Genomic DNA, 18,781 nt, shown 5'->3' with positions numbered 1-18,781 from the left:
AAGTGGGCATTGTGTCAAGAAGCAGTGCAGCTTGGTTGGGTTGTGTTGTGTTTCAGAGGACGCACGGCTCTCGACCTTCGCCTCTCCCGAGTCTGTACAGGAGTTGCAGCGATGAGACAATTGGATACCACGAAATTGGGGAGAAAAACAGAAAAAAATGTAAGAATGGGAGATATATGGCACCCTACTCCCTACTGGTCAAAAGAAGTGCACTATGAGACCTCGTGAAAAGTAGTGCACTATATAGAGAATAGGGCACCATTTGGGACGTAGTGTTGGTCTAAGAGGCTGAGTGGGATGTTAATTGATAAATAAACTCAGCCAGGACACGGTCTTTCAAAGACAATTTGTAAAAATCCAAATAACTTCACAGATCGTCATTGTAAAAGGTTTAAACACTGTTTCCCATGTTTGTTCAATGAACCATAAAAATTAATGAACATGCACCTGTGGAACAGTTGTTAAGACACTAACAGCTTACAGACGGTAGGCAATTAAGGTCACAGCTATGAAAACTGTGTGAACATGCCTTAGGCATACTGCAAGCAAGCATGAGGACTGCAGATGTGGCCAGGGCAATAAATTGCAATGTCTGTACTGTGAGACGCCTAAGACAGCGCTACAGGAAGACAGGACGGACAGCTGATCATCCTCACAGTGGCAGACCGCGTGTAACACCTGCACAGGATCGGTACATCCGAACATCACACCTGTAGGACAGATACAGGACGGCAACAACAACTGCCCGAAATACACCAGGAACGTGCAATCCCTCCAGACTGTCTGCAAAAGGCTGAGAGAGGCTGGACTGAGGGCTTGTAGGCCTGTTGTAAGGCAGGCCCTCACCAGACATCACCGGCAACAACGTCACCTATGGGCACAAACCCACCGTTGCTGGACCAGACAGGACTGGCAAAACGTGCTCTTCACTGATGAGTCGCAGTTTTGTCTTGAACTCTGGAGTGGGATCGATTTGGAGGTGGAGAGTCCGTCATGGTCTGGGGCGGTGTGTCACAGCATCAACGGACTGAGCTTGTTGTCATTGCAGGCAATCTCAACACTGTGCGTTACAGGGAAGACATCCTCCTCCCTCATGTCGTACCCTTCCTGCAGGCTCATCCTGACATGACCCTCCAGTATGACAATGCCACCAGCTATACTGTTCGTTCTGTGTGAGATATCCTGCAAGACAGGAATGTCAGTGTTCTGCCATGGCCAGCGAAGAGCCTGGATCTCAATCCCATTGAGCACGTCTGGGACCTGTTGGATCGGAGGGTGAGGGCTAGGGCCAATCCCCCCAGAAATGTCCGGGAACTTGCAGGTGCCTTGGTGGAAGAGTGGGGTAACATCTCACTGGAAGAACTGGCAAATCTTGTGCAGTCAATGAGGAGATCAGCTGCATTAGGTACTGCAGTGTGTGGCCACACCAAACACTGACTGTTACTTTGACACTTTGACCCCCACTTTGTTCAGGGACACATTATTCCACTTCTGTTATTCACATCACTGGAAGTTGTTCAGTTTATGTCAGAGTTGTTGAATCTTATGTTCATACAAATATTTACACATGTTAAGTTTGCTGAAAATAAAGGCAGTTGACAGTGAGATGACGTTTCTTTTTTTGCTGATTTTATGTGCAGTAGCTACAGTCTGAATTACTATCAGAAGAGTGGAAGATTATTCAACAACAAATGTGTATCTTAAAAAAAGATGACACTCAATTGCATCATGTCAAGTGCATTTTAGCGGGATGACAAAATGATAAAGGAACAATATTTCATGCCGAGAAATCCAATTTATGCCTTTTTATAGTAGAGGAATTAACATAATACCAAAATATTCAATAACCGTGATTATTATTCATGGAAAATGTATTACATCTTGACAAGGAGTTTTTTCAGAACCATTTTCAGCTCCAGTGCATTTTATGGAATCAGGATGAGAAAATGTGTGGAGAAAGTCTCAAAATAGATCTGGTGTTTCAGTTCCTGGCCATTGGAATAATGAGTCAGCTTCTCCATCATCTTAAAGAAGAAAATATTTCAAGACGTGATACGAACTATTCCAAGTACTGTACTATTAGTATGATAGTGTATATTATATTTCACAACAATGATTTAAAATTTAAATAAACTAGAAATATGAGGAGTGTGAAATAAATAAATATTTATGAAAAGCCCAAGTTGAAAAAAAGTGGCTCAAGCCAAAACAGATTCTAAATAACCCTATTTAAAATAACAGAGCAAGAGGCAAATCGCAAAACTAAAGTTAAGCGTCTTTCTTTCTAATTGCTAGGCCTACTTCAGATGCACATTTCTTTACTACTGCCAATAAGTAATGTGTGTGCACTGTTCCCTGCCTTCCACATCAGTCTACTAGACACAAACTTGGGTCAATGGGGAACTCCATCAGAGAACGAAAGAAGAGGGGGATAAGAGAGAGCAGAGGAGGAAAGAGGGAGGGAAACCTCCAGTGAATGTCAGTGGCCGTGCAGAGGCAATTACTTAATGACTCGTTAGAGCAAATAAAGAACGTTAATCAGCTAAGCGTTAAAATCAGCGCCTGGCGATGGGAGACTGCGAACAAACCGATACTCATTAAATACTCAGCAACAAGACACACCACACTGATCCCCCGCTCAATTAACAGACAGCACGACAGAGAACCAACACACCCCACTGACACTAAACTCAATCCACAGACCAAATGACAGACAGCCAGCTGAACCTCCGCTCAATCCACAGACACCAGATAGACTACCCCCAACTGACCCAGTGCTCCATTCACAGACACCAGACACACACACCTCTGGCCCTCCGCTCAACCCACAGCCAGACCAAACTGACAGACAGTAGGCGTGATTCTCTGTCATGCTGTCTGTTCATTGAGCAGAGGGTCAGTGGTCTGTGTCTGCGCTGTCTGTGGATTGAGCGGGGGATCCGTGTGGTGTGTCTTTAGACAGTAGGCATGATACTCACACAGTCGATACGGACCACTTAAACATGGATAAACTAAACCAGCCTGGTAGCAGCTGACAAAGTAGTTGGCTAAAACTACAAGGCTCTGCTGTAGAGACAAGTAAAACAGAAGAGTGAAATTTTGACTGCGATTCATTACATCAAAAGTCTCCCGTTTTAATCACATGGTGTAAACACAAAATATAGGCCCACTACTCACAATCACAGCGTGTTGACTTCAGTCGCTTCTCTGCTTAGTAGGAAGGGATCATCTTTAGCTTGCTTGGAGTAGTCCAATAGGGCTCTTGTTGAAGCTCAATATGTGTATTTCTCTCTCGTCTACATGGTTTATCATTTAGGCTGACTGTGAATTCCTCTCTACCCCTCTCTACATGGTTTTTCCCTGACTGCTCCGCCTACAATCCCCAATCCCCCTGTCAGATGCTGAGAGTGACACACACAATAAAACTTTTTTTTTTTTTTTAACATTAGCACTGTTTAGAGTTTGTCAGAGATGCCCAGTGTCAGCTAGGTCTCAGACTGTAAACCAACCAGCCATGCTAACAATTTGCTAGGATAGCACTGCTAACAGAGCAGGTATATTCTCTTCACTTAGCTTATTTGATCTCCTTTCACACGGTTCTGTTGCTGTTATTAAAACCAACCTTCATGTCTATGCGTCGGCTTACAGTGTAGACTCCGTCAGAGCTTGGCTATATGTCTGGTTTATTATTCTGAATCAAAACCTGATAAGTAATGTATTTGCCAGCTCTGTCACAATGTATCATTTTCAATTTCTTAAGAAGTGCACAGTTGGAGCTAGGAACCTTAACAAGCATTTCGCTATACCCTCAATAACATCTGCTGAATATGTGTATGTGACCAATAAAATTTGATTTAAGTGATGGTTCACTTAAGACACAGTGAGCTCCAAAAGTATTGGAAGAGTGACACATTTTTGTTGTTTTGGCTCTTTACTTCAGCACTTTGAAATGATACCATGACTATGAGGTTAAAGTGCAGACTGTCAGCTTTAATTTGAGGGTATTTACACCACTTGTTGTATATAGTCCACCCATTTTAGGGGGGAAAAGGTATTGGGACAAATTCCCTTATGTGAATTAAAGTAGTATAAAGTTAAGTATTTGGTCCCATATTCATAGCACGCAATGACTTCATCAAGCTTGTGACTCTACACATTTGTTGTATGCATTTGCTCTGTTTTTGGTTGTGTTTCAGATTATTGCCCAAGCGTCATTTTGGAGTAACTTTAATTGTAAATAAAATATCATACCCCCAAGACATGCTAACCTCTCACAACTACAATAACAGTGGAAGTTAGCATTATTGGGGGGATATTTGTGTCTGCAACTTTCTCGCTCATTATTATTCACAACTCATTCAGCATTATCCTAAATCATGGTAGCAAGTATAAGTAGAAACATAAAAATAAAATAAAAATTAACAGCTAATGGGGATCCGAATAAGGGGGATTTCTCCCTCTGAGCTCCTCACTTCCACTCGTTTCCCCCCTTCTCTATCCTTATCACAGCCTCTTCCAATCCCTGCCTCTGCCCGTCTCAGTCACTCACTGTCCCTCTATTTCCCCTCAATGCCAGGACCAGCAGGCAGGACTTGAGGTAGTTGAGAGCTCTGGACAGACAGGACTGAATGCCCACCCCATTCCTCCCATCATTATTACATTCATTCCCCTCACCTCTCCGCCATAACTCCTTGGCCGTGACACCATCATGGTGTTCTTGCCTGCTGCCCACTGGCACACTGCAGCCCCCCATATTACCGGACCCCTACACTCACTCACACAGACGCAGGCACAAGTTATATTATCCTTTTGCATCGACTTTGTACTGACATCACTACTGCTCCTATATAAAGCCCAGCAGTACTATCATAGGTCATCTTCCAGGAAACACGTGCAGCTTCCTTCTGACAGCACGGATCCTAAAATGTGATTCACATTTTTTTTAATAACATATTTAAAAAAGAATCTTCACAAAATCTTACTCGCCTGAATAGCCTCGTTTCACTGCCAAAAATAAAATTAAACCATCTCGTGTTCAGCGAAACACAATACAGGTAGCCTAGTCAAATAATTAACATCCAATCACATTAACCGTTACTCTCTAGCGGGAATTCCACTAACGCTCCGTATGTAGCTGCTGTTCCTGTTGGTATCTGTACTGATGGCGCAAAAGCCATGACAGGGAGGCATAGTGGAGTGGTAACACGCGTGCAAGCAGTTGCTCCCGACGCCACTTGGGTACACTGCTGCATCAACCGAGAGGCTCTTGCTGCCAAGGGAATGCCTGACAGCTTGAAAGACGTTTTGGACACTACAGTGAAAATGGTTAACTTTGTTAAAGCAAGGCCTCTGAACTCATGTGTATCTGACACACATTGACACATTGCTACTACTTTCACATTTTTACTCTTTAAATCTTTGGTTGTTTACTACACTACCTTACTATGTTTAGCACATGGCTTCATATGTGAATCCTTAAATAGATGAGTGGAGCTGAAGCTTAAACTTCTTGGTGACGGGGCAGTATTTTCACGTCCGGATGAAATGCATGCCCAAATTCAACTGCCTGCTACTCATCCCCAGAAGATAAGATATGCATATTATTAGTAGATTTGGATAGAAAACACTCTGAAGTTTGAATCATGTCTGTGAGTATAACAGACGAAACCCAGAGGACAAACCATTCAGATTATTATTATTATTTGTTTTAGGTCACACTTTTCAATGGGTTTTCATTGGGAATCTAGATTTCTAAGGGACCTTCTTGCAGTTCCTATCGCTTCCACTGGATGTCAACAGTCTATAGAAATTTATTGAGGTTTTTCCTTTGTGTAATGAAGTACGGCCGTCTTGAACGAGGGTCACTTGAAGTGTACTGTTAGATAGAGGCGCGTGACCAGAAAGCTAGCTGCAGTTTGTTTTCCTCCTGTATTGAACACAGATCACCCAGTCTTCAATTATATTGATTATTTACGTTAAAAAATACCTAAAGTTGTATTACAGTAAATGTAGCCTAGTGTTCCTACAAAAACGTTCCAGACCTAGGCCTATAAGCTACTTAATTGTAGGCCTATTCACTGCAAATGGCATACTCCGCTCCGCAGGCGCACCAAAAACCATACTAACTACAGCCTACACCAGTGACAAAGTGGTGCCATGAAGTCAATGTTGAGAAATACATTATATGACTATCCTCTCTGTAACTAGACAGAAGTTGCTTTAAAAACTGTATTTTTCTCTCAAAAGCATTTTGAGCAACGGTAATATGCTTGTGCTTCGCAGAACCCATCTTTCCCTACTCCGTGGGCACAATGGGGAGAAGGAGAGTGTCAGCAGACGACGGGCAAAACAGGAACAGGCAGATAATGCATAGGCTATGAAAGTATGTTGATTCCAGCTATCTGTTGAACAAATAGTATAATATAGAAAAATGTGGATTTTTATTAAGATGCAAAGAGGAAAGCAGTGTTGTTCTTGTCAGAAAAATATTTTAACTGCATGCTGTTGTTCAATGCAGAGTGAATCTTGAGTATGAGGAACTGCCTGGTTGAGTGACAGGGGGGTGGGGCTTGGTGTGTGGGATTTGGAAGCAGCCAAAGCATTAGTGTGCAACTACAGCCACCAATTCGGGGCTGCAGTTGCATCCCATTGTTCTTGCATGAACCCCCGCCCCCCACCCCCCTTGAGCAACCCACTGGTTTCTGCATGAAACACAACGTCTTAGTTCTTGCATCATCAAAGGAAGGAAGATAGATGTTTGTTTGAAAACTAGCAGCAAAGGAACAAAAATAGAGACACAAAAATAGAGACACAAAAAAGCGATAGCTTAGTGTTGTTACAGAGCGAAGGCAAGGCGAAAAGACAGAGATGGAACGGCAGCCTTGATCCTGTCTGATAGACGTATTTAGATGGTGTTGATGAGAGAGAAAAACACCTAGTGCAGGTGGCCATCTTAATAATTTCCCTGACAGAGGAAACTGTGATTCACATTTGACACAGCATGTCACTCAACTTCCTCACATCTTTAACACCTCTCTCTGGTGTTACAGTGCCTTCAGAAAGTACTGACACCCCTGGACTTTTTCCACATTTTGTTGTCTTACAGCTTGAATTAAATTATTTTGTCATACCCCATAATGTCAAAGTGGAATCATGTTTTTCAATAATTTTACAAATCCTTCAAAACCTGAAATGTCTGAAGTCAATAAGTATTCAATCCCTTTGTTATGGCAAGCCTAAATAAGTTCAGGGGTAAACATGTGCTTAACAAGTAACAATGTATTTTTATTAAACCTTTAGTTAACTAGGCAATTCAATTAAGAACAAATAATTATTTACAATGATGGCCTACCAAAAGGCAAAAGGCCTCCTGCGGGGACCGGGGCAAAAATATATATATATATATATATATATATATATATATTGGACAAAACACACATCAGGACACGAGAGACACCACAACACTACATAAAGAGAGACCTAAGACAACAACATAGCATGGCAGAAACACATGACAACACAGCATCGTAGCAACACAACATGGCAGCAGCACAACATAGCAGCAGCACAAAACATAATAATTACTCTGTTTGCAATAATAGTGTTTAACATGATTTTTAAATGAGTACCCCATTTCTGTACCCCACTACAAAACACAGGTGTCCTTCCTAACTCAGTTGCCGAAGAGTAAGGAAACCACACAGGGATTTCACCATGAGGTCAATGGTGACTTTAAAACAACTACAGAATTGAATGGCTGTGATAGGAGAAAACTGAGGATGAATCAACAACATTGTAGTTACTCCACAATACTAACCTAATTGACAGAGTGAAAAGAAAGCCTGTACAGAATACAAAACTAGCTAGCTAATATTGAACCTAGTTGGGGGTGATTACAGTCATCTATTGGACTAGATAAAGTGTATTTTTGCTATTACTTTCACTCTTGAAATATTTGATTGTTTCCTACACTACCTTACTCTGTTTAGCACATGGCGTCACATGTGAATCCTTAAATAGGTAAGTGGGGCTAAAGCTTAAGAGGGTGTGAACGATACTGAATGGGTGTAGACAAAGAAGAGCTCTCCAGTAGGTGTACCAAAACATTCAATAGCCATTTTCTCAAAAGTGGGGTTATCAAAAGTTTATCAACTTTCAAAGCAGAATTACTTCACCATAGTTCCCCACCTGTAGTGCATGATGTACAATTTTCTAACTATGAATACTTTCTGAAGGTAGATTAAACAGAGTTAATACTGCCCCCAGTGGTCAAGCAGGGTGACAGGTTAAGCAGTGTATTACAGTGCACTTCAAAAGCCTATAGCCAACATGCTACAGCTACATTGTGTAGGCCTACTGACTACCGCAAACAAACATACACACACATCTCTCAAAAGTGTATGTGCATAAGTGTGCGTGAGTGTGTGTGTAGCAGAGGGGGAAAAAAGGTTTGTTCTTCTATAGAGAGCAATAGCAATGGTGTCTTTTTGGGCAAAGCCTATGAGTTTTTGGATAAACGCAGAAGGTCTGCCAAACACAGGCTTAGGAGATTTTGTTCTATGAGAATCTTCTTCAGCTAAAATCACCTTTTGTCAATGCTGAAGCATTTATGTAATTTAAAAAAGTACATAAAGCACATAAAGGCTTCATAAAGGTCATACTAACTGACTGATATCTCATGGAACAAAACATAGATCTCCTAAGCCTGTGTGAACTTAAGCCCTTATGTTCTGCATTCATCCCAAAAACCTGAATCTTTCCGCATACATTTTCCCAGAAGGAGCAGCTGAATGAGGTAACTCACTTCGGGTTTTAGGACTACAAGCTGGCAAGCACTATAATGCATGGTACCTGACAGCAGCAGGCACAACACAGCATAGTTAAATAAATGTTTAAAAAATATATATATATATATTTTTTTAAATGTATCTTTAACACACAGGGATTCAACCGGCACAATTCAGTGAGTACAAATCACGATATGGCTGCAACTACTGCAAACTCTGCTGAAAAACAACACGCACACACAAACAGATCCAAACACACACTAGCAAACCTCCTTTCACCCTCCTCCTTTAATAAGAGAGAATCAGCTAAAACAGAAAGCAGCATTACCTTCAACAGTAATGTCCCCCAAGAGTTTGTACTAACACCTTGTAAAATGCTACTGAATTAGGAGTGATTAGGAGTGTACAAACCCATCTACATCCTTTAAAGAGAGACAGGGCCTGCTAGTCAGTGGAGCTTCCTGACAAGATCAGGAGACTAAAGCCAAGTCCAACAACACACAAACACACACACAGACAGTGAGAATCTGACTCAGAGAGAGATGTCCTACACTAACAGCTTTCAATTACTCTGAAATCTCCAACCCTCTGACTTCTTTCTTCTCTCTCTAGTGATGGAGAGTTCTTTCTTTTCTTCCCAAAGTGATAGAGAGAGGGAGCACGTTAAATAAAGTTGAGATTTGATCCCTTTCATTCATTTCAGTCAGACTGCGATGTTCACGCGGTCTGACAAATGAATGAAAGGGATAAAATCAAACTTTATTTAACGTGCATTTTCAATCACTCCAATGTCAGCCCTCATTAGGCTCTGTAGAATACTGGGAAATAACAAATGGCTGCCAGCTAGCTGTGACGCAGCACCATCAAAAGTTGAACTGAGTTTGTGTGTGCGTATACAAGCTAGAGTGTGTTTGAATGAGTGAGCGAGCGAGCGCATGAGAGAAAGCCTCAGACAGAAGGGTAATTAGCCTGCTCATTCCCTGGCATGAACGCCCAGAAATCGCTCTATCCCTCTCGCTCTCTTTCTCTTAACCTCTCAAAAAAAACACGAGCGAAAAGCAACAGACAGCACATCAAACCATCGTGTTACGTGTCAGGCGGAGCACGTTTGAAGGTTTGTTGGCTTTGTAAGCTTTCAAGGCTCATCAGTAGCAGCACATGAAGATGCATATAAACAAAGCGAAGCAGGCCAGGAGACTTTGGGGATCTGACAGACCGACAGGGTCTGAGTCAGAGACAAGGAAAGAGAGGGGAGTCAAAAGCAACAGAAATAACTATTTTCTGTTTCACGCTTCAGCATACAAAACAGCTGCAATCCCCCGGGTTCACAACCCAACTTCTTACCATGCCTTTAGAGCAACCCCTGGAGTGGCAGAGGAGCCATTTATTCAAGCACAAACACACTAGAGTGCAAGCACGTGCATACACACACACAATCCCCCCCATACACACAAACGTCATTTGAGATGCTTTACTCTCTGCAAATCAATGTTTGCGGCTCAGTTCAGTCTACACAGCACAAGAGAACATAGTCATCAATTTAATGAAACATTCATAACACAAATAATTTACACCATATAAACTCATACAGCAGGGACCCAGGCAAGCTCTATTGTGAGAGGAGAGCCTATTAAAACGTTTAAATTAGGATCTCTTCATGGCTTGGTATTCTCTCGAGTGAGGGAAGTGGACGCTACTATCTAGCATTTGGCTATCTACTCCAGTGATTGAAGCAAAAAAGAGGACAATTCCCTTAAATGAGAGAAGCGGCTAGAAGAGAGGGACTCACCAAAGTACAAACGCATACTATCTAGTCTTTGGCTTTGGCTATTCCCTTGAGTAAGGGAAGAGAGGAGGGAGGAAGAATAGGGAGGAAGAGGACAGAGGAAGAAACGGGAGGACATAGAGCGAGGACGAAGACGGAGGAAGAGGGACTCACTGATGTACTCAAAGACATAGACGACAAAGAAAGGCGTGACGAGGTCGTTGATGCCCTGCACGTAGCCGCTGGCCGGGTGGCGGATCGCCCAGATGAACAGGATACGCTCAAAGATCTGATGGACAGACGGAGGAATACACAGGTCAGCACACACACTATGTATAGAGCACAGTACATAGAAGAAAATTGAAGCTACTTCTAGAATCAGTATACGCAAGCTATCTTGTTAATATTTGTAAACTGAGAGGAATAAGTAAGCTTGCTTGTTTTAATGTGAAAGTCAAAGTCCCTCTCAAGGACGATAAAGTCAATCTAGCCATCTCTCCATCTAAGACATACCTAAATAGGAACAGACACAATACAGATGACAAATCCATGTAAAACAGTGAATAATGTAGACTTACTTCTATGTTTTATATATTTGACTTTCTTTAACAACGTCACATGACGGTTTCAAACCAACCGAGAAAAGCCCCACCCCATGCCCACCAGTCAATCAAAGAGCAATATCAGATTAAATTATAAAAATTGACATAAAGGTTTAATCGTGTTAGAGAAGTGAGGAAATTAGTCATAGGACATGCATGTGCGGTGAGCAATGACATGGAATTGAAGCGTGCACACGACAACATCAACGTAAATGTCTCATCGCCGTGCTGGACCCGTCTGTCTCTCTTTGAACTCGCTCACAAACTTTGAACTTTGAACTCGCTCACAAACTTTTCAATTTTCTCCTTTCTTTTCTTCTTTCTCTAATCTTTTTCTGGAAGGCAAAACACCTCCATCTTCGTTACAGCCTCGGTTTTAATGTTCCACCTTGCTGCTGTCATCCCCCAAGAATTAAAGGAGGCTTGAAGTTCAGCACAAATCAACCACACAACACCCTGTGTCCCAAATGGCACACTATTCCTCCCCAAAAATAGTGCACTACTTTTGACCAGGTCGCATAGCATTCCTGTCAAACGTAGTGCACTATATAGGGAATGGGGTGCCATTTTGGACGCAACCTTGGATTTCCATTCTCTTTCTCATCCCTCTTCTAGTCTGGCCCTTAATGTCTGTGCCGGAGTTCTGACATGTCAGGCGATGCATTACACATGCAGAGCACTTTCTCGGACGCCTTGTTTCTGTCATTTTTCTAAATAAACACATTTCTCAAAATTGTGATCGCCCCGGCTTCCAAAAACATGTTGGTTGGCTGCCTGGGATGCTGGCACGTTACGCTAGCTAGTATGGTTTGGCGGTGTCCCTTTAAAATGCTGTTACATGGACATGTATGGGATTCACATCTCCCTACTGCTGTCCCCCTGCTTTCATCATCAAAGTCACATCTATCAAAGCGGGACAGAGAGGAGAAGGAGGGGGAGTGAAGGCGGAGTGCTAATGTGAGTTTCTCCCTTTTACAGCACACCCTCCCTTCTCTCCTCCCCATCCATGTCTTCCCCTTCGCCTCCCTTTCCACCCCCAACCCTCTCGTCACCCACCGTCCCTCTTCTCTTTTTGTCCTTTCACTCCCTGAAACAACCTATGTTCTTGCTCCTCATCTCTCTCTCACCCATCATCTCCCTGCAGCTAGAATTCATGGCCAGAGCACCCACAGTCCGTCAGAAGCCCATCAGAGGGTGGAAAATAGACACTAAACCAGGTGGAGGAAATCAATGGCCAGAGAGAGTGAGTGTAAGAGAGTTAGGGAGAGAGGCCAATAGGAGATTCAAGAGGCTGAAAGACTCTGCCAACATAATAAAATATTGTAATTAAAAATAAATGGATCAACAACAATAAAAAATGACACGCAGCAGAGTAACAGATGAGGTATGTTGACCTCGTGGTGGTAACTGATTAGATAGTGGTACGTGTGTGATCAGGAGAGGACAGTGTTGAACAGTGTCAGTGTGTGAGGGTTAGGTCCAGACATTAGTGTGTTATGTTTATGCAGTGAACAGGCTGCCCATCAAGCCACAAGCACAGGGAATAAAGGACAGTGAGTGGTCAGTAAGCCTGGTCCCAGGTCTCCATGTTATTTTGCCCAAAAATGTAGTAGTGAGGAGTTGGCTTGGCTATTGCAGATCTGGGACAAGGCAAGCTTTACAATACAGCTCTGATGAAAAAAAAAAACATTTTAAAAAAGGGACAAAAGGCTACTAAAAATCATAGTACTGATGAGTTATGTTTTCATCCAATAGCTTGTGCATAATTCAGTGCACCATCACGGAATTATTTTAATTTGATCATGCATAAAAGCACAACTTGCTTGGATGAGCATTAGGCTTTCACCCCTCCGTCACCCTCTGCATCCTTCTCCTCTTTCCACCCACGCTGCTACATTGCCTCCTCAAGGGAAATCATGAGGACAGAAATGTATGTATGGACACACGTGCGCTTCTCTCTGGCGCTAGCATCACTGCTAATGTGTGAACAGCATGTCTACAGCCATAGTGGTGCACCGAGGCAAAGTTTATGTCCAGTGCTGTAGGTCCCTTAGGAAGAGACCTCGACCCACACGGTGTGAAAAACTAAATGTTGCATTACTCAGTAATGTACAGTCTCAGGAGAGTCATAGAGTGCCTATAGAAAGTCTACACCCCCTTGAACTTTAATCACATTTTGTTGCATTGCAACGTGGAATTGAAATGTATTTATTTGTAATGTTTTGTAATTGATCTCCACAAAATAATCCATAATGTGAAAGTGAAAATAAAATGACTCTCTCCAAATGAACACAAAAATTATATAACTAAAATAGTCGTTGCATAAGTATTCACCCCCTTTGTTAAGGCAATCCTAAATTAGTTCAGGAGTAACAATTGGCTTAATAAATCACAAGTTACATGGACTCACTCTGTGTGAAATAATAGAGGGTGACATGATTCTGAATGAATACACCTTTCTCTATCCCAAATACATACATCTGTCAATTCCCTCAGTCAAATATTGAATTTCAAGCACAGATTCAAACAAAGATTAGAGAGTTTTTCAAAAGCTTAATAAAAAAAGTGATTGGTAGGTGGGTAACAATAACAAATCAGATATTTAATATCCAGTACTAGTCAAAAGTTTGGACACCTACTCATTCAAGTGTTTTTCTTTATTTTTACTATTTTCTACATTGTAGATAAAAGTGAAGATATCAAATCTATAAAATAAAACATATGGAATCATGTAGCAAACCAAAAAAAAGTGTTAAACAAATCCAAATATATTTGAGATTCTTCACAGTAGCCAAAAATGTGCGTTGATGACAGCTTTGCACACTCTTGGCATTCTCTCAACCAACTTCATGAGGTAGTCACCTGGAATAAATTTCAATTAACAGGTGTGCCTCGTTAAAAGTCATTTGTGGAATTTCTTTCCTTTTTAATGATTTGAGCCAATCAGTTGTGACAAGGTAGGGGTGGTACACAAGATAGCCCTATTGGTAAAAGTCCAAGTACATATTATGGCAAGAACAGCTAAAATAAGCACAGAGAAATGACAGTCCATCATTACTTTAAGACATTAAGGTCAGTCAATGCTGAAAATGTTAAAAACTTTGAACGTTTCTTCAAATGCAGTCGCTTACACAATCAAGAGCTATGATGAAAGTGGCTCTCATGAGGACCGTCACAGGAAAGGAAGACCCAGAGTTACCTCTGCTGCATAGGATAAGTTCATTAGAGTTATGAGCCTCAGAAATTGCAGCCCAAATAAATGCCTCACAGAGTTCAAGTAATAGACACATCTCAACATCAACTGTTCAGAGGAGACTGCGTGAATCAGGCCTTCATGGTCGAATTGCTGCAAAGAAACCACTACTGAAGGGCACAAATAATAATAAGAAGCTTGCTTGGGCCAAGAAACACAAGCAATGGACATTAGACCGGTGGAAATCTGTCCTTTGGTCCGATGAGTCCAAATTTGAGAATTTTGTTCCAACCGCCGTGTCTTTGTAAGACTGATTTATTCAAGCCACACTTAACCAGCATGGCTATCACAGCTTTCTGCAGCGATACACCATCCCATCTGGTTTGCTCTTATTTGACTATCATTTGAGTCATCATTTGTTTTTCAACAGGACAATGACCCAGCACACCTCCAGGCTGTGTAAGGGCTATTTGACCAAGAAAGAGAGTGATGGAGTGCTGCATCAGATGACCTGGACTCCACCATCACCCTACCACAACCCAATTGAGATGGTTTGGAATGACTGAGACCACAGAGTGAAGGAAAAGCAGCCAACAAGTGCTCAGCATTTGTGGGAACTCCTTCAAAACCATTGGAAAATAATTCCAGGTGAAGCTGGTTGAGAGAATGCCAAGAGTGTGCAAAGCTGTCATTGTGGCAAAGGGTACTGTATCTTTAAGCATGTTGTAGATGATGTATTAAACCACCCAGACACATCAAAGATGCAGTTGTCCTTCTGAACTCAGCTGCAAGACATAGGAAACTGCATAGGAATGTCTTTATGAGGACATTGACGATTTTAAAATAGCTAGTTAAATGGCTGTGAAAAGAGAACTGAGGATGGATCAACAACATTGTAGTTATTCCACAAAGAATAATATAAATATACAAAATAAGAATATTCCAAAACATGCATCAGTATGCAAAACACAAATGCAAAGCCTTATGTTTGAGGCAAATCCAGCACCACATCACTGAGTAACTGCCTCCTTAGTCCTTTAGGTGCCTTTATAGGCTCCGGAATGGCGCAGTGGCCTAAGACACTGCAGATCCTGGTGTGAATCCAGGTTGCATCACATCCGCCAGTGATTGGGTGTCCCATAGGGCGTCGCCCGGGTTAAGCCATCATTGTAATTAAGAATTTGTTCTTAACTGACTTGCCTAGTTAAATAAAGGTTAAATAAAAAAATGAATTATCTTCAAACATGGTGATGGCTGCGTCATGGTATGGGTATGCCTGGCAACGACTGTGGAGTTTTTCAGGATAAAAAGAAACGGGATGGAGCTCCAAGCAAACACAGGCAAAATCTGCTTCACACTACACACATATAGGAATTCACCTTTCAGCTGGAGAATAACTTACAACACAAAGCCAAATCTACACTAGAGTTGCTTACCAAGAAGAAAGTGAGTTGAGTGCCCAAGTTAGTTTTAATCCCACTTACAGTGCATTCGGAAAGTATTCAGACCCCTTGACTTATTCCACATTTTTTTACGTTACAGCCTTATTCTAAAATGTATTCAATATTTTTTTGCCCTCATCAATCTACACACAAAACCCCATAATGACAAAGCACAAACAGGTTTTTGCTAATTTATAATAAATACAAAACTGAAATATTTACTTAAGTATTCAGAACCTTTACTTAGTACTTTGCAGAAGCACCTTTGTCAGCGATTACAGCCTTGAGTCTTCTTGGGTATGACACTACAAGCTTGGCACACCTGTATTTGGGGAGTTTCTCCCATTCTTCTCTGCAGATCCTCTCAAGCTCTGTCAAGTTGGATGGGGAGCATCGCTGCACAGCTATTTTCAGGTCTCTCCAGAGATGTTCGATCGGGTTCAAGTCCAAGTCCAGCTCTGGCTGAGCCACTCAAGGACATTCAGAGACTTGTTCCGTAGCCACTCCTGCGTTATCGTAGCTGTGTACTTAGGATCATGTCCTGTTGAAAGGTGAACCTTCGCCCAAGTCCTGAGCGCTCTGGAGCAGGTTTTCATCAACGATCTCTCTGTACTTCGCTCCATTCATGTTTCCCTCGATCCTGACTAGTCCGTTGAAAAACATCCCACAGCATGATGTTGCAAGGTTTCCTCCAGACATGATGCTTGGCATTCAGACCAAAGTGTTTAATCTTGGTCTCATCAGACCAGAGAACCTTGTTTCACATGGTCTTCAGAGTCCTTCAGGCGCCTTTTGGAAAACTCCAAACAGGCTGTCATGTGCTTTTTACTGAGAAGTGGCTTCCCCCTGGCCAATCTACCTTAAAGGCCTGATTAGTGGTGGCTGCAGAGACGGTTGTCCTCAGCCAGCATTTCCCCACCCCCACAGAGGAACTCTGGAGCTCTGTCAGAGTGACCAACGGGTTCTTGGTCACCTCCCTAACCGAGGCCGTTCTACCCGATTGCTCAGTTTGGCTGGGCGGCCAGCTCAAGGAAGAGTCTTGGTGGTTCCAATCTTCTTCCATTTAAGAATTATGGAGGCCACTGTGTTCTTGGGGACCTTCAATGCTGCAGAAACGTTTTGGTACCCTTCCCCAGATCTGTGCCTCAACACCATCCTGACTTGGAGCTCTAATGACAATTCCGTCGACCTCATAACTGAGTTTTTGCTCTGACATGCACTGTCAATTGTGCAACCTTACATAGACAGATGTGTGCCTTTCCAAATCATGTCCAATTAATTTAATTTACCACAGGTGGACTCCAATCAAGTTGTAGAAACATCTCAAGTATGATCAATGGAAACAGGATGCACCTGAGCTCAATTTGGAGTCTCACAGCAAAGGGTCTGAATGCTTTTATAAATAACGTATGTTTTTTATTTTTGATACATTTCCAAAAATGTCTAAAAACCTGTTTTCACTTTGTCATTATGGGGTAATTGTGTGTAGATTGACGAGGACTTTTTTTTATTTAATCCATTTTAGAATAAGGCTGTAATGTAACACAACGTGGAAAAAGGGAATGGGTATGAAAACTTTCCGAATGCACTGTAAAACACAATAAAATGTGAAGAAATGCAAAGGGGATGTAGATTTCTATAGGCACTATGTACACAGACTAAGAGAGACTGAAATGTGTGATTTTTAGACAGCTCTGCGGTCGCATGCATCACCACCACAAGTTATTTCGGGACAGAAATAAAAAATGATCCCCAATTAAATTCTCTAAATATTTCACTGCAGGCCTGTGGCCAGAAACACCAGCATGCACAGAAAGGGAGAGAGATGAGGAAAAAGAGCAGCATAGGGAGAGAGTGTCTGAGGAATTAAAAAATAAAACAGTAGGAAGAAGGAAAGAGGAGAGTAGGAAGGGGGGAAGAAAGGGGCAGCTAGAGAGAGAAATAGGTGAGGGACAGAGAAAGAGGCAAAGGAGTGAGTGAGAGAAAGAGAGGTATACAAAGAAAAAGGGAGACACTTTAAATTAAGAAAAATAGATATTGGCCCATTCACGAGTATTCTCTCATAGCACTGAGGTAGGAGTGTGGTCTGGGAAGGGAACAGAGGTAGAGACCAATAGAGGACATTGAGGAAGAGGGGTGTGACTCGCAAATACTGAACAAACCTATCCAGGACACACAAGCAAACACGTTCCATTATAGCCAATGACAAAAACGATCTGTTTTCTAAGATACTCATTGCAGAGTGCAAAAACGACTCATACCAGAGTGCAAACAAAACAGCAAAACCACACGGGAGAACCTTTCATTACACCAGATTGTTTCCACTCTTCAGTAGTCAAGAGGATGCTTGAGTATACGTGCATGCATGCATGGTGCAGTGTGTGTCTGTATGTATAATAAGACGAACAGGATGTCATACACTAGCTAGGTCTAGGTGAGGCAGGGCAGTCAGTGTGTTCTGTATAGAAGGTCTCACCTCTTGGACAGAAGCTTGTTGAAAGAGAGGAATAAGGGGATTGGTTCTCGGGATGTCAATGTGAATCTGCAGAGAGGAGAGATGAAACACAAAACAGAAGAGCAGCCAAGGTTATCATACGTCGTCACAGTGAGGGAAGAGAGGAGAGAGAGAGCTGGTTAGTGGATTCACTGGATCGAGGGTCCAGGGCATGTATTGACGGCAGAAAACTGAAGAGAACTGGAGCTCCTAGGCTACATTTCTGAAATGGGTGGCGGGGTGGTGTGTCTCACAAGCTCTCCAAACCAAACCCTGTTTTCTCTACAGAACCACAGTGGGTCAGTGTATGGCACAAGCAAATACACCATGTCATCACTTATGTGTGCAGGAGAGCTTCGTCAAACCAGAGAACCACCGTCAACCAATTCAGAACTTGGAGCCTGTAAACAGAAGGACAAACACAGACAGGGCAGACCAGACGGGAACCGGATCGGTGTCATTCTGGCGAGTGAGGATTGGTCGGCAGCCGCTCTAACCA

At 42.3% G+C, this 18,781-nt stretch overlaps 1 protein-coding gene across 1 annotated transcript in view; it reads right to left on the bottom strand.

Moving 5' to 3' along the window:
- The window catches only part of LOC135516059 (TBC1 domain family member 22B-like), a 186,590-nt gene that overhangs the window by 119,866 nt on the left and 47,943 nt on the right, over positions 1-18,781 (bottom strand). The window contains exons 8-9 of the mRNA XM_064940060.1: positions 18,265-18,330; positions 10,726-10,840 (exon numbers count right to left, since the gene is read on the bottom strand). Coding sequence (XP_064796132.1) covers positions 10,726-10,840; positions 18,265-18,330 — 181 coding nt within the window. The remainder of the gene's footprint in view (positions 1-10,725; positions 10,841-18,264; positions 18,331-18,781) is intronic.

The sequence above is a fragment of the Oncorhynchus masou genome, chromosome 27 (assembly GCF_036934945.1).
Source record: "Oncorhynchus masou masou isolate Uvic2021 chromosome 27, UVic_Omas_1.1, whole genome shotgun sequence".
In the NCBI taxonomy this organism is placed as follows: Eukaryota; Metazoa; Chordata; class Actinopteri; order Salmoniformes; family Salmonidae; genus Oncorhynchus; species Oncorhynchus masou.
Note: the sequence above shows the minus strand (reverse complement) of the source record. Positions and strands in the feature narration are given on the sequence as shown.